Source organism: Lottia gigantea (assembly GCF_000327385.1).
Source record: "Lottia gigantea unplaced genomic scaffold LOTGIsca_16, whole genome shotgun sequence".
Lineage (NCBI taxonomy): Eukaryota > Metazoa > Mollusca > Gastropoda > Lottiidae > Lottia > Lottia gigantea.
The window spans coordinates 2,569,680-2,585,610 of record NW_008707965.1 but is presented as its reverse complement, the minus strand read 5'-3'; the positions used below and the strand labels follow the sequence as shown (position 1 = coordinate 2,585,610).

Below are 15,931 nucleotides of genomic sequence, written 5' to 3'. Positions count from 1 at the left end.
TCAAGTCAATTCCCTGAAACAATTTTTCACCCTCCAAAAATCCTCTCAAGTCGTTTTCCAAATATTCTAGGAGCGAAATCGAATGTTGAAAGAAATGAGTGAAATGAAATCTCGTGTGAACACTACGGAGGTTAACTCTCAACATCTAGAAATATTAGTAGATAAACTACAGGAAGAAAAACGTCGTATGTCAGAGAGAAACTCAAAACTAATCACTAATGGTGAGTTCATTTCATTTTGATGAATATCAAAAACTAATTGCAGAAATTGGTTGATTTGTTGGTTTGTGTTTCCAAGTGGCCGTGTGAGTGCTTGATCCTTAACACCGAAAAAATCTACTTTTATTTTTGATTTTTTTTTTTAGCCAAAGTGTCTCAGTGAATTAGACGCTTGCTCACTAACCTGATTTGGGAGGGGTTAACATGGAAAAAATGTTGTTCGAACGGGACAATAAACCGTGTGCTACAGGCTGTGCACGTTAAAGATCCCTCGACAGTTGGAAATCGAAAGAAGCAGACTATTTATTAATATTAATAGTACAATAAGGTACAGAGCTCTAGGATATGAAACCCCATTGTATAACAGTAGGATGTAAAACTCCATTTCATTCCAGAAAAAGAGTTGGTGTTAGAAATTGAGAGGTTAAAGAGAAAGAATGGACCAATGAAGAAAAGTAAAACACCAAGTAAACTTGACGCGTTTATTCACACTATAGAGGAAGAGCGTGATTATTATCGTGAACAGGTGGAGACACTGCAGAGAATGTTACGAAGCGAGACTACTTCACGCAGCAAGAGTCCTCTGAGGTCACGACCTTCGTCACGAACTGGTAGCCCGGTACGAGACTTGTCACCATCTAAATTTGATAAAAAGGTATGTGCCGAGGGTTGGATGTTTCACATTCTTGTTCAATGGGAGTCAATTTCGTGGTTTTTTTTTTAAATTTCATGTTTTAGGTCTGTTATGTTTTTGGGTTGTTATTTCAAGAATAAGATGGTTAAATATATAAATTTTAATGGAGATGAAATCAATACATTATTATTAATATTATTAACCAATCAGAACATAGGAGACATTTCGTACACATGGAATGTTTTGTACAGAACAATTAAAACCCTGTCCAACCCTGTCCTGGGTCGTTTCGTAACATAATGACAATTCACTTTATATAACAAGGTCATTAGATGAAATTGATGAAAATGAACATTGACTTGCAACACTTTTAACAGTGCTGAATCTAGCCTGTTTGAATTCCACATTAAAAAATATAATGTCACTATTTCATATTTCCTCTAAAGCAAATAATTTGTGGAATAGTAACACCATGAAAAGGTCCAGCTTTTTAAATATTACAAGAATCATGGACATCAGATGAAAACTAAAATATTGCATTTAAAATCTGACAGTACAAGTGTCTGAGTTATAAACCATTTTCATTCCTAGTTTATTATTGTTTATTTGTTATTTAAGAAAATTAAACTCCTAGTCAATGTTATTTTTCTAGAATATTTCCCATTATGAGAATACTATTAAAGTCCTAGAAGAAGAAAGAGAATATTATAAGAAAGAGTATGAATGTTTGAAAACGAGTAAACGAGCTCCTGCGTCTGGTAGATCTTCCCCTATTAAGGTAAATATAGTCTTGCTTCAGCTTTGAAGCTTAATATAACTATTGTTATTATACTGCAAGTGCCTCTGGGCAATTGGGGTCATAGCCATAGGCTTTTGAAATTTGAATCGGTCTGAAACAACAACAAAAATTATGTGCTTGAAATAATCCCCGACCATGCATATTTATTTTCATGATTAGAATAATCTTTAGTAAGATTCCCGGGAAGATTGCCGTGTGTAACTGGTGTCTAATGTAGATTGTCATTACAAAGTATGTCTCTTTAAGACTACAATATTTTATATTTTTAGAGTGTAACTGAAGAATCTGAAATTGGTAGATTGACCAGAGAAAGAGATGAGCTGAAAAATTTACTTGATAAATTCGAACGTCATATGTCAGAGGTGGGTAATCTTTAGTCTGATGAGATGAACTCTAGTCTATTAGCAGGCTTCACAAAGACTGTGATTGACAGTATTTGCTGCTGACGTACAAATCAAATCAAATCACTGCATTGTGTGATACAAGAAAGGTGGCAATTTTCTCAAGGTATTAGGAAGAAGTTCGTAATAGCTTGACATATGTCAATTAGACATGAGTCTAGATCGAGTAGAAGCTTATGCATGTGATCTTGCAAAATGTTCATTATTGCCTATCTACATTCGCATAATCTGGAGTAATAAAGAACCTAGAGATGCATTGTTATAAGGGATACATAAACACTGCTGGTGATTATCGTCTAAATCTGCCCTGGAGTGCACATACATATATAGCACATATATATATAGTTTCTGTGGTGATATTGACTAATTTTGTCTTTCCAGATCCAAGCCAATGTACGAGTTCTGACATCTGAACGAGACAAGCTTAACAATATGTATGAAGAGGTATGATAATTTATTTGATACTGATATCAATTAATAATCCTGCTTAGATATTAACCCTTTGAACACTGAGTGTAAATAGAAGCAACATGATATACCCTGAAACCTAAAATATATTTTCAGACAACCTTATTCATATTTTACATTGATGAATGTTTTTATAAAAATTGATTATTAAAAATTTGATTTTGCAGACAAAGGATGAATTAATGAGAGTAAGAAGAGAATTAGTAGCATCACCCAAATCCCAGAAGACATCACTAGCAGCCCAGGCTGTGTTACGTCGTATTGAGAACGAACGGGACGACGCCATCACTGATTTACGACGTGTCGTCACTGACAGAGATAGTCTCCGAGAACGTTTGAAGGTGAGCAGACATTATTCACTAGTCTTGGAAAAATAATTGACTGTTATAGCTACATTTCTTGTATCATGTAAGTTTGTAAGTCAAGGTATAAGACCAAGTTTGTAATAGCTTGACGATGTAAAGATGATATTAGATATGATATCCATATATCTATAATCAAGAATTATTCTATGAGTACTTTTTATCAGAGTAAAACTGAAACTGCATGTCTTATTTCATTAGTCCACCATATTTGTTTATTGGAAACATTTTTTATTGTTTAGGAGCAGTAAAAGTTTCTGTGTATGTGACATTTGGTTATTTTGTTTTTAGATTGCCACTGAATCATCACTCTCGGACAGAGCGAAACTAGAACAGAAGGTAGAAGATCTAGAATCAACGCTACATACCGTGGAAGCTGAACGCAACGAGCTAACAGTCAGAATGAATACCTTGAAGGACGAGATTCGTAGTTATGAAGATGAATTGAAATCAACTGCGGCTCATTTGAATGAAGCCAGTGATGCGGCATCCAGAAATAAACAGTCATCTACTCAGATGAAGTAAGTTTTTATCCTTTTATACGCAGACATCTCTGTAATAAAGCCGAAGTTATTCTAAGGCTGTCATTGGTTATTCGAAGCTGATATTCAAATTCTTAAAAAAGTAATCGGTAAAATTAAATTCACTAACGAGCGACAATGTCTGAAGATAATATATTTAATATCACAATGTTTTACAGTCAGTGTTATCAAATGTTCAAAGTTTATAGCATTTCTAAACTCATAGCAGTGTTAGAAACCCCCTAACATATACTCATTCAAACTTTCAGAATGCTGGCAGAAGAAGCTGAGAAATCTTTAGAGGAGACACAGAGAAGACTGAACAGACGTGAGTCAGAATTACACGCTCAGGAAGAACGTGTCGTCCATCTTGAAGAGCGTTTAACAGAGGTCACAAGGTCATACACTATCAGTAAAGATGAATGTAATCAACTTCGTAGCACGTTGAGTTCAATGGATCGTGAAAAAGACTCGCTACAGATGACTGTTGATGAGAAAACAGAGAAGATTGCTCAGTATAATAACGAACTTCATGATAAGGTGGGTTGAATTGATGTGAAGATTTGTCAACATTGAATAAACTCACACAAGGGTAAAATATTCCTGATGATGGTTTATACCTAGCTCGCGTTCCCTTTTGTTGAGTGAACAATCCAACCCTGTTTGTGAAGAATTCCCTAATAGTGGCAGTAGGGTAAAACTAACATCGGTCTAATCCCAGCTCGCGTTCCCTGTTTCACAATGACAAGAAGCACCAACGTTTTTAATCCCAGATCAGTGTTCCCTGTTGGTGGGTGAACAATCCAACAACCCCTGTTTGTGAAGAGTTCTCTACCAGTGGGATTAAACCCAGCTCACGTTCCTTGTTTAACTAACTTGTCTCATGACAGGGTGAACAATCCAACAGTTAGTGAATTCTGCTTTGCAATGACAGAAGGACTGATACTCGAGTGTTAAACTTATAATATAAAACACGTATTTACAGGAAAGATTTTTGAGTGATTTGAAGATTAGAACGAGTGAACTAGAGGCTCAGTTAGAGTAAGTACCAACTAATTATCTCATAGTTTAGTCAAATCTAATACAGTCTTCAGTAAAAACTACCAATCAGAGTTCAGAGTTCTGCATCTTATAGTCTTAATTCACACATCCACCATTTTGAATCAAGAACAAGGCTCATAACGCAAACAAAAAAGGTAATGTCATGTCACCACGTAAAATCACCACCTTGATGTCTTTAACACCTTCTTCTCCAATACCACTAAATAAAAAATAATCATGTTTTACAGCATTAAAATGAAATTAAATAACGATTTATTTTGCTCTTTCAGACATGCTAATGATAGTTTAAATATGAAAGATCGAGAATTGAAGAGTATGAGACGACAACTTGACAGTACCGGAGAAGATCTGACAGAAACATCACGAGCTAAAGACGTGGCTATACGTGAGAATCGTAGACTTGCTGATGATCTGGGTGTCATGACTAAAGAAAACCAGGTTAGTTTACAATGATTGTCTCTTTTCTAAGTGTTTGTCTACTTGTTAGGTTAAAGGGACAGGTGTGCCATTTTGAGGGGTTGATTTAGGTCTTGAATATATGTAAATAGTCTTCAGAACTACTAGAAATGTACAAAAATCACATTATTCGTTTAAAAATAATTCTAGATACACGTGGATTTGAAGGCTAAAATTTTGACGGAGAGCTGAGAACTCCATTACTGATTAGCTCAGCTAAAATAATTCAAGTTTCTGAGACTAAAGTATGATTGTCCCGTTAAGGTTTGAACCACATTTAGTAGCGGAGAGAACCAAAACACCTGGGAATATATTATTGTTAACGCACCCCTAATGACAAATCAGTTTTATTTGCCAGTAACAGAATTCTTGACAGTCCTTTTTGTGTTTCTTTTTTTTCTTCTAGATTAAATGTAAATTGTGAATTTTTTCAGAAACTGAATCAAGAATTACAAGATGTTTTGGAAGAACGTGAGAATTTGAAGATGCAGATTCAACAATATATACTAGAAGTTCAACGTGTTGAAGATGTATTGGCTACCAAGGTATGATATTTTTATTTTTCTAGGCAGGGTATATTTGCAAGCTTGAGTTCCTCTTACTTGATGACAAGGAAATGGGTATTTTATTAATATTTGATTTTGTAAATGTTGACTTACAGACAGAAATGTTTAAGATCTAAATTTGTCATTGATTTAGTTTATTTTCACTCATACCTGAAAATTAAAATGAGCTTTCTAATGTTGTGTGTGTAAACAATAATTTATTCACTTATCTATTGAAATATACATTATGAAAAAGATTTGGTAACAGGCTTGGCCTATATTACCCCTCACTATTTGTAAGTCTGTAATTTTCTCTCTATTTAATCCAGGAACAAGAGAGTAGAATCCAAAAAAAACTAATTAATTATTGAAAAATAACATATATCGATGACAGCTTGTAGTTTTATGGTGAATTAGGAATCATTTTTACTTATTGTCTCTTTTAATCCAGGAACAAGAGAGATGTGATCTACTGGATCAATATCGTAAACTCTCAATGGAGGCTGAACAGTACCAGATGTCAAGCCATCAACTAGAGAGTGAGGGCTCCAATCTACGTCTGGAACTAATGACCAAAGATTCCGAGCTACGCCGTCTGCGTGATAAAGTTGACAACGTGGAGAAGGAGATTCAAGAGGTATGAAAATGAAAAGTTTTGATTTATTTGGGATGTCTTTCAGAACTTAACTTTGGATGATTTGAGAAGGCATTTCCTTTCTGTGTACTGAATAAGATTTAAACTCATGATAAATCTACCCACCAGCATCCTTGAGGCAATCACAACTGCTCTCTCAAGGGTGATCACTCTTAATAAAAACTAGATATTTCAGACTACAATATGACCCCAATTTTTCTTATTATTTCAGCACCTACATGCTCAACAAGCATATGAAATCCAGGTGTCTAATTTGACAAGATCTGTGGGTAATTTGGAAGAGAATCTAAGACAAACTGAAGAGGATAAACAGAATTTATTTGCTGATATGACAGCAGTCCGTGAACTCTGCAGTCGTCTGGAGGGCAGTAAAGAAACTCTACAACGGCAGTTAACTGCTACGAATTTGGACAAGGAACAGGTTTGTACTGTTTTATACAAAGATTTTATTTAATATTTCTGAAGCTATGATGGCTCTTTGAAGTTTGCAGGAATTGATATAAATGTAAAATCTTTGGATTTTCTACCCATTTATTTTTTATTAAGGATAGTTTGAAAGATCTTCCCGGGTAAGAAACCAGGCTTAGTAGGGTCTAAATAGGAAACTTAGCAAGAGCTTAAAATGAAACACAAGAAGCTGAAACCCCACTTATCCATTTCAAATAACCATATAATATTTCAATTACTACAATTTCTATATTATGTACCATAACTTTTTTCCCAGCAAACCCAAGTTATTGAAGATTTACAGCAAGAAGGTGACTTGTTGAAGAGTCAACTGGAATCAGAGAGAAAGTCTTTGAAAAGTCTGGAAGAAGTTCTACAGTCTAACCGCGAAAAGGAATTCGCTTCTCAACTTTCATCTCAAGAAAACAAGGCTGAGAATCAGATGTTGAAAGATCGTTTAGCTCTTAATGATAGTAAAATGTAAGTTTTAATATTCTTCTTCTCAGACAATCACTATGATGTGAGATTCAAATCTAGGGCGTGAATATATTTTGCAGTCTGATTTTATGGGAATGAATTGTAGTTTTCCAGTCTATTTTTTTCTTCTATAGTTTAGACTGATATAAAAAAAAAACTACATTCAGTGAGCAATTTATTTATTTTGTTATTTTCTATTTTTTTTAATATTTGTATCAGCATTAAGTTGTATTTTAATTTTCTTATTTCAGCCAAACCCAGAGCCGTGAAGTAGCCTCATTACGAACTAGAAATGTAGAATTAGAGGGTGACGTAGAAAGATTGAGAAGACAGCTGACTAATGAACGTTTTGAAAGGTAAATGATATGGATATACTCATTCATTGCCTTCATTCATTCATTGACTTCATTCATTGACTTCATTCATTCATACATTGACTTCATTTATTCATTCATTGCATTCATTTCATTCATTCTTTGGACTTTATTCATTCATTTTCAAATAACCCCTCAAAATATCCTCTTGTGAATGACAGTATTCTCTATATCAGTTTCATATATAATATCTACAAAGTAAAGCAGTTAACAGTTCAGACAGCTTGTTTTGACCCAAGAAGTGCAATAAAATATGCAGCCAATCCTTCTGTAGGTTTCCATTTCATTTAAATTTTTATTACATTTTTCAGAGAACGAGCCACTCAGGAATTAAGAAGAAATGGTTTAAATGCACCATCTTTAATAAATGAATATTCATCATCTAGTACAACACGCCAACTTCCTGAATATTCAAGCCCCGCCCACCATACGACTCGTCCAATTACAGACTATTCCTCCACCAGTATTTCTCATACTTCCCGTCCATTAAATGAATATTCCTCCTCGACCCATGCTTCCCGAAACGAAACCTCACACACCTCATTGGGTTCGACTCATGCCAGTCGTTCGTACAGTCCATCTATCACTAGGACAAGGTCAAGGTCACGAAGTCCAGGGGGCGCTGCTGGTGTTAGTGGTTCTAATGGATCAACTACAAGGTAATTTCACATATTTTTAAAAATAGATTCAAAACAGAAAGATGTTGTACTTTGTCTCCTTGTAATCCAAGTTTGTCAATTCATCATTCCTTTCAGAGAGTCCACATAGCCAATTATGGTCATTATTTTCCTTTTTCTTACACAAATAAACAAGCATGCAATGCAAGATATCTTACCTTCTATTATTTTTTTTTTCAGGTATCAGACTGTAGAAACGTCGTATTATAGTAAATCAAAACGGGGCTTCTCCCCGGAGAGAACTGAGCGTAGTTTCCAGCTGGAAGAGGAAGAAACTTCCGTTAAAGACGTCCTGTGATAGGCAGCTATAATTAGAATATTTAAATTGGTTTATTTTCAAATATCATTCCATCATGAGCACTGAGAGTAAGACTGGCTTGAATTTAGGGACAACAAAGGAATTGGGCCCCAATATATTTAAGGAAGATTTTGGTGTTTAGTCATTTTATTGGTAAATCATTAAAATTGATTATAAATTTAGCTATAACAACCAATCATATAACTGTATTTGTTAAAATCTTTATTTAATTTTGGTTAAAAGTTTGTGAAAAATGCCTTGTGAAGCAGAAAGCTTTTGTTTTGATATTTGAAGCAGAAAATCAGGACCATGTTCTATAATTGGCCTTAAAGTTATTGGATTATAAAGTCCAACAAAAAAATTTAATTGTGCTTTATCAGTTCTGATTCAAGCTTAAACACAAGTCAGTTCACAAGGCCTTAGTCCCTAGTCCTGTACATTTGGGAAGAATCAAAAGCACCCTTCCCCAAAATCTAAATTCAAGTCAGTGTATCCTATATTTATTTTATACAGCTATCTGTGATATCTCAGTCTCTATAAGATCATGTTTCAAGGCAAGCAAGGGCAATAACTCTGTACTGTTTTACTGTGGGAAAATTTGAGCTTGTAAGAAGCAAAAACATTAAGATATCAACATTTTCGTTTGCAGTATTTTATCAAAGATCTGATTTGCTTATCAATTTCAAGGCTAGACTTTTATGCAAATGAACAAATTGACTTCTAAGAATGTTTTTGACCCTTTTGATAAATATATATTCTAAGGTTTGTTAAGTACTAGGGGTGGGTGCCATAGCGATTACCAGTTGAGTATGTTTACGAATAATAAAAGTGATCAAGAGTTCCGAACGCAATTCACAATCCAGTAGCAAGAAAGCTTTGTTCGAAACTTATGGCCACTATTATTATTCACAGCCATATGCAACTAGTGATCACTTTGGTGTGAGGGCACCTTTAATCATTGTCAATTCTACATTCTATAATTGCGTGGATCATTTTCTGTTCTATTCTACCTCGAGGACCTTGCCTTGAATAAATCGGCCCCTGTTTAAATTTATGATTATCCGTCCTATTATCTACAGTATTGTATTTATTCTTGGTTTTAATCAATTGTGTATATTTTAGAAAGTAAAATTATAGAGAATTTCAAGCCTCATTTTAGATTTTTAGAAGGCGTGGTCATGACAGCCTGAAAATTGTTTCTCAGAGCTTCGCTTAATGGTTAAGTATTTTACCATATTTAATAAATTTTGAGTGAAGAAGTGAGCACAATCGCTTCATTTCCTATAAATCTTATTAAACGTTTTCAAATATGATCAATTTTATCTTTTGGATATTTAGAGAAAGTTTCACTGTGAAACAAGCCCTGCTAATAAAAAGATGATATAAGGCTTGATATTCACTATTAAACTGATTATTAATTGTATATAGACTCTAAAACTATTCCTATTTATTCTTTCTTGGGTATGTTCGATGCAACATCACTGGATCAAGATAAGACTGTTTTCAATTTGTTTTCATCTATTGGTACAAATTTGTTGAAACAATTAAATTTTAACAGCATGAGACATGCAATTTTTACTGATCAGCAAAAAGGGTGATGATGAAAGTTGAAACAGTCCTTTCTGCCAAGGGATTGTAAAAAGGTTTTCTAAAAAGATTTATGTGTATCAGGGACACTGTTAGCATCGATTTGCACAATTCTATTTTTCAATCAGACGTCTGTGGTTCCTGCTATTACACTGAAATTGAGAAAACCTTGTAACAATCTCCTAAGTTGTCTTATATTCTCATCTTTCCAAGTTAAGAATTATGGATACCTTGCGAAATGTCGAGGTTATTACATATACATCAGAATTTTACTGATAGAGTTATTAATTTCCATAACAACTGCTGATTCATGTCTCAGAAGTGCTCCTAAGTCACTTTTCTCAAGTTTTTTTTCGTAGTGTTTAGGTGTCAAAACCTATTTTGCAGACAGAATTACTAAAAGTTATGCAACCCTCAATGAGTAAATTTAATTTCGTCAATTGCCGACTTCAATTCATCCAATCAGAGGCTTAGAAAATGAAACTGGTTCAGGTTTCTCACACACTGATTGGATACTGATATTAGCTCTGTGTTTTGAATTCAGAAATTTTAATAATAAAATATTTATACTGTATTTATATATAGAGACTTATAAAAAAATAAAAATAAAAACATTTACTTGTTTTTTTAATAGGATTGATTCCTTAACAGAGACAAGTGTGCTATCCCAGCCACCAATCATACCTTAGTCTCAGAATCTTCTTGTTTGAAGCATATTTGAAAGGATTGTGTGATTTTTGTGCAGTTCTAGTAGTTCTGAAGACTCAAACCAGCCCCCAAAAATGCCGACTTCGTCCCTTTTATCAGCCATTGCTATAGACAAGTATGTGGTGTTAAGAATTTCTATAATTACAGGAACCAGACATCTGATGGAAATCGGAATTGTTGCTATTAAATGGCACCTATACACATAAAAAATCTTTGATAACCTCTTTTACAATTCCTATAAAGTATCTATAAATTTAAACTTTTTAAAAATTTAACAAGAAATGCCATATAGGAACTTACATTTATCACCATCTTGAAGTAATGGTGAATATCCAATGGCAGTACTTTCAGGGAAAAATTACTCAAAATACATTCCTCCCATATGGGCCCATTTTTGGGTAAAAATCTGCGTATTATACATGCAGTATTTGATTATCAGATGTATTTCCACTTTTCTGTATTAAGTCAAAAACACAAAATAACTTGTTTTCTTTATTTTAACTTAAAAATTTAACAAAAGGAGAGTGATTGCACTGAAACATAATATATATATATACTCTGAACATAACTTACTATGAACATAATGAAACAACATTACTCTTAACATAATTCAATAAATTAATGTAACACTTGACATAATTTACAATAGACATAATATGATATAACATTCCACCATCATTGTTAAAATTAAAGTAATATAAAACTGAACATATAGTTTAAATGACTCTGAATTAAGGACAGAGCTTGATGAACTATGAACAACATATTCAACAAAATATTCATCCCTGTATAATGAAAAAGAAACATAATATTTAACCAGCATAATGACTCTGATACACCATGTTAAATACCTTGACATCATTAGGCACTTTTCTTTATATCACAGAGAGTAGCGATGTGATTGGATTTTACACAGAAAGTTTGTAAACATTATGGCTTATTGCTGTCTGATTGGCTGTATTCTCTAGCATACAATTTAATAACTGCATCTACAAATGTCTGTGATTTAAAAAAGGGGTAATTTTGAAGTGTTCATAGCATTTATCAAGAATAGAAAATCTCTGTTCATTTGTAAAATTCGGGAATTCCCTGTAATTCGGCTGCTAGTCAGGAATGTATGTTCATAAATTTTTCACCATGATAGTTCATTATAACTATATCTGGTTTTTCTTTTACAATATTCTCTAACAATTCATCATTAACCTACAATAAACACAATGATTTAATCATGTACATACCATATATTTCTGAATATAATGCGCAAGCATGTATAACGCGCACCTGTTATTATCCTTCAGTATATCTGGGAAAATATCTGGTAAATAATGTGCACCCCCGGATTTTATCTAAGCTAAGTTTTGGGGAATAAGGCCCGAGTAATAGTAATATATATTTTAATATATATTTAAAAATGTCACTTACAAAAGAACACTTTTCAAAATCACATAAAACAAGATTAGGCATCTCTTCTGGAACACGATGTAAACAATCGCCACGAATATCAACGCCTACAAATATTAACTCTTTTAGGTTCCTGAAATGGAAATTTAGGGCTATAATTTTAAAAAAAACAACAACGTAGTTTAAGAGCCTTTCTATTGACATATTGCTATATTGAGAGCTGCACTGTGGGCTTACTTTTGACAGCATGGCATCATGTATTTTCTTGGAGAAGGATTCAAACCCTAAACGCCTAGTAGACGACAATGTCAATCGATACTGACTGAGCTCTTTCGGTACGGGGGCCACTTACTCAAAAAGCTTAGTACAATCAATTTTGACGAAAGTATGATTTCTCAATGTGAAATTCCAATAAAGTCAAGGTATAAGACTAAGTTTGATATTGTGAAGATGTGAGCTCAGGACGGACTTACCTACAATGGTCTACAATAGATATCAAACTTTTCTCCGACAAATTCCAGCACCAAGATAAATTGATACGTTCAATTTTACTACCACACCTGAAATGTCACAGCAGACGTCAAATTATACCACTTGGTTTTTGGCACAAATTAATTTTATGTAGTAGGATCTTTTTAGAATTATTATTAATATTTTACATAAATAATAAGAGGCCTCGACAGAAAGTCTTTTTAACACAAAGCTATTAAGTTTACACGTCAAGGGATCTGATTGACTGTTTTCGCAAACGTACAATCCAATCAAATCACTTCATTCTGTGATACACGAATAGTTGATATTGCAGTATAAGTGAGAAGTTCTTAATAGATTGACATTGTGAATATTCAAACTGATTAAAATGCACATATAGATGATCAGTTTTGTGTTTTTTCAACAAGTTTTGGTGACTGAACTCATCAAATCATCTGCGTTTCATTCAAATTTACATTTAACACGTAGCTAAATTAAAAATGAGTTTAAAACTTACTGTTGGACTAGAGAATGGATTGATTTATCAGATAGATCGGGACACTCGGACACATCCAGTGACCTAATTCCTGATAAATTACAGTTCTTGAAAAACGACAGGAAACCGGACGTTGAAAATTCTGGTCCTTTTCTTAATGTTAAATGTTGTAAATTCTCTAAGTTCTGAAAGAGAGACAACTTCATCAAGAGAAGTTTAAAAAAAGGAAATACTGTGGATTTTTTCAGGAACGGATATATGCAGATGAACCTGACTCCACTGGCTTCAACATACTTTCTAAGAAAAATGTCATGTCCATTGGTATGAAAAACCAAAATTTAGCGAGCCGATGCCACTGCTTGGAAAAAGTTTCCCTCATTGCCCACCAGATAGCATCTAAATAGGATCAAACCAGTGCAGAAAAGTGGGACATAAAACTTTATTTCAGGAGGGTAAATTTCATACATTCATTTTTGAAATGTCACAAAAAAGCAAGCTGTAAAACCCCAATTGTTTTCATATGTGACTACGGAATTGTATAAGCTGCACCCACCTGAAGATATTTCAATGATGCATCTGTTAACAGTTCACAGAAGAATATTTGTAAAGTTTGGAGATAAATACAAGTTGATACAAGATACATAGTATCATCAGACAGTTCTTCTCCATCTAATTTTAGAACTTGTAAAAAATTGCAATGTTTGGTTAACAAAACTTTCATAGACCTGAAAAAAAAAACAAAAACCTGTGGTTCCTGAGATTAAGAAATGCTGAACGGTATATGACAGCAAAAAGCTGATGAGTTAAGTTGTAATGGAATTGCAGGAAAAACAGACATGAGACTGAAAATTGGTGCCAATCATTGATATCAGTGTCCCCTATACATATAAAATTATTAGAAAACCTCTTTATAATCCCCTTTTAACTGTTTGACTATTGCAAAAGCTATTGAATAATGAGCAGCTTAGTTTAAGTGGAATTGCAAAAAACACAGACATCAGATTGAAAATTGGAATGGAACAAATTGATGGTATCAATGCCCCAATACACATACAAAGTTTAGAAAACCTCTTTACAAACTGATTGACTTACAGATCAGATATATATAGTATACCATTGACATCTAGAGAATGTATTTCATTTAATTGTCGACTCAAATATATCAGTTGTTGATCACTTAATACACAATGACTTAGATTCAAATGTTTTAATTGTTTAGCTTCTCCAAGCATGACCACAAAACGATCTCCAAAACTACAGGTACAGCCTTCTAGATTCAATGATTCCAGCTTTTCTAAGTTTTTCACTATTGTGTTTAAACCAATAATATCAAAGGTACAAAAGCCCAGATCTATTTTCTTCAGATTTGGAACCATGTCTGTGACAATTTTCAAAGTTCCTGAAGTAAGATCTTTGATATTTGACAATGTTAAAAGTCTTTGAGTTCCAGGAATTTGTTTCAATAACTGACACAAATCAACTGAAGACACAATTTCTAAGTTTTCTATATTCACTGAAGTCCATAATGTAGAGTCGAAGGCAAGATACGACCAATTTCTACACACCCTAGACACAGATGATAACAGGCACTTTTGAGAAACATAGGTAAATATCTTAATTGTCATTTCATCAGGAAGGTAAGAAAATGATGACTCTGCCATCTTGGATGATAACAACAAATGATCTGGTGGAATATTTTCAAATTTGGAATAATTTTCTTTTTCAGTTAATATTGAAGGATTTTCTCGATTCAAAAGAGCATCACTTTTGTTTTTTCGTGATAGTTGTCTCTCTTGTAAGTTTGTCACATCTTCAGATGAGTTTATGGCTAAATTTTCAGAATCCCAAGCAACTAATGGGTCACCTTGAGTCCTCACAGTTAACGCTGAATTTGGAGAACTGCTTCCCCAAGCAGATGTCAAATCTTCCAGATCAAGAGAGTCCATTTTTTGAAGAATCATTTCTGTTCCTTCAAGTTCCTGTATCTCTATACCTTCTTCCATTTTTTATCGCCATCAACATCTATAACATATCATGATGCTTACTTTTCCAACGGGTCCTAAAATAAGAAAAGCAGACAATGAATGATATACAGTTGTCTTAACATTGCTTGGCTGGCCAAACAGGTTCCCAACCTGGGGTGTTTTCACAACGTGGGGTGTGGGATTGATGTGTTTTGGGGTGTGGGACTGATGTGTTTTGTGGTGTGGGACTGAGGTGTTTTGGGTGTGGGACTGATGTGTTTTGGGGTGTGGGACTGAGGTGTTTTTGGTGTGGGACTGAGGTGTAAGGGGTGTGGCCAACCCTTGTACGAAAAGAATTTATCTTCAGGGATCTATATTCAGGACTTATGCTATGGTGCTTTTTTTTTAAGTGACATACATGTAGAGTAAAGTTAAATCTCTACGAGTACCAGTATTCAAGGGGTTAAAGCCAGACCTCTTTTCAAAATGCAATTCTGATGTAGGCCTACAGTTCGTCTACGGGCAGCAAAAACACTTATATATTGCCGATTGAGAAAAGGGTAGACGATAATCCAACTCGCTACCTACTGGGCTAGGTGGTTGAAGAGAAGTACTAATGTTGTTCATTCATGTCGATTTGACATTGTGTCCGATTTGACACCGTAAAATCATTCTATAAAAGTAAACTTTTACCAATTTTTTTTTATTTTAGTTTGTTATAGGTTTGTTTTCTATCATGCTGAGTAATATAAATGTATAGATGTATACCACGTTTAATACTGTAATCCGCAACTCAAGTGATTCAAAAATGAAATAAAAAAAAGCCAAGCCACACAAGCATTTCAGTTCATCAGTGACGATTTGATGTTGTGTCCGATTTGTCGTATGAAATTTCACAATTTCTATAAAC

At 33.9% G+C, this 15,931-nt stretch overlaps 2 protein-coding genes across 2 annotated transcripts; one reads left to right on the top strand and one right to left on the bottom strand.

The window, feature by feature from the left end:
* Positions 1–6,326: 6,326 nt before the first annotated feature.
* Positions 6,327–7,782, top strand: LOTGIDRAFT_67690 (hypothetical protein; the record flags this gene model as incomplete). The annotated part of the gene is made up of 4 exons (XM_009051015.1): positions 6,327–6,542; positions 6,846–7,048; positions 7,297–7,401; positions 7,731–7,782. Coding segments are annotated over 4 exons (576 nt in total), but the record flags the coding sequence as incomplete, so codon positions are not given.
* A 3,387-nt stretch (positions 7,783–11,169) lies between these two features.
* On the bottom strand, positions 11,170–15,112 carry LOTGIDRAFT_231000 (hypothetical protein). The gene is made up of 6 exons (XM_009051014.1): positions 14,150–15,112; positions 13,611–13,782; positions 13,079–13,242; positions 12,564–12,650; positions 12,112–12,223; positions 11,170–11,892 (listed from the first exon to the last, which is right to left on the bottom strand). Exons 1-6 carry the CDS (start codon positions 15,058–15,060, stop codon positions 11,797–11,799), a joined length of 1,542 nt encoding a protein of 513 aa, XP_009049262.1. The 5' UTR covers positions 15,061–15,112; the 3' UTR covers positions 11,170–11,796.
* Between the last annotated feature and the right edge of the window lie 819 nt (positions 15,113–15,931).

What these genes read in the sequence shown, in the direction of transcription:
- LOTGIDRAFT_231000 (XM_009051014.1), bottom strand. Translation starts at nt 15,060, where the DNA reads ATGGAAGAAGGTATAGAGATACAGGAACTTGAAGGAACAGAAATGATT. An exon ending in ATACTATATATATCTGATCT is followed by an intron (nt 13,783 to 14,149) that starts GTAAGTCAATCA and finishes TTTTTTTTTCAG; the next exon opens with GTCTATGAAAGTTTTGTTAA. An exon ending in ATCCATTCTCTAGTCCAACA is followed by an intron (nt 12,651 to 13,078) that starts GTAAGTTTTAAA and finishes GTGACATTTCAG; the next exon opens with GTGTGGTAGTAAAATTGAAC.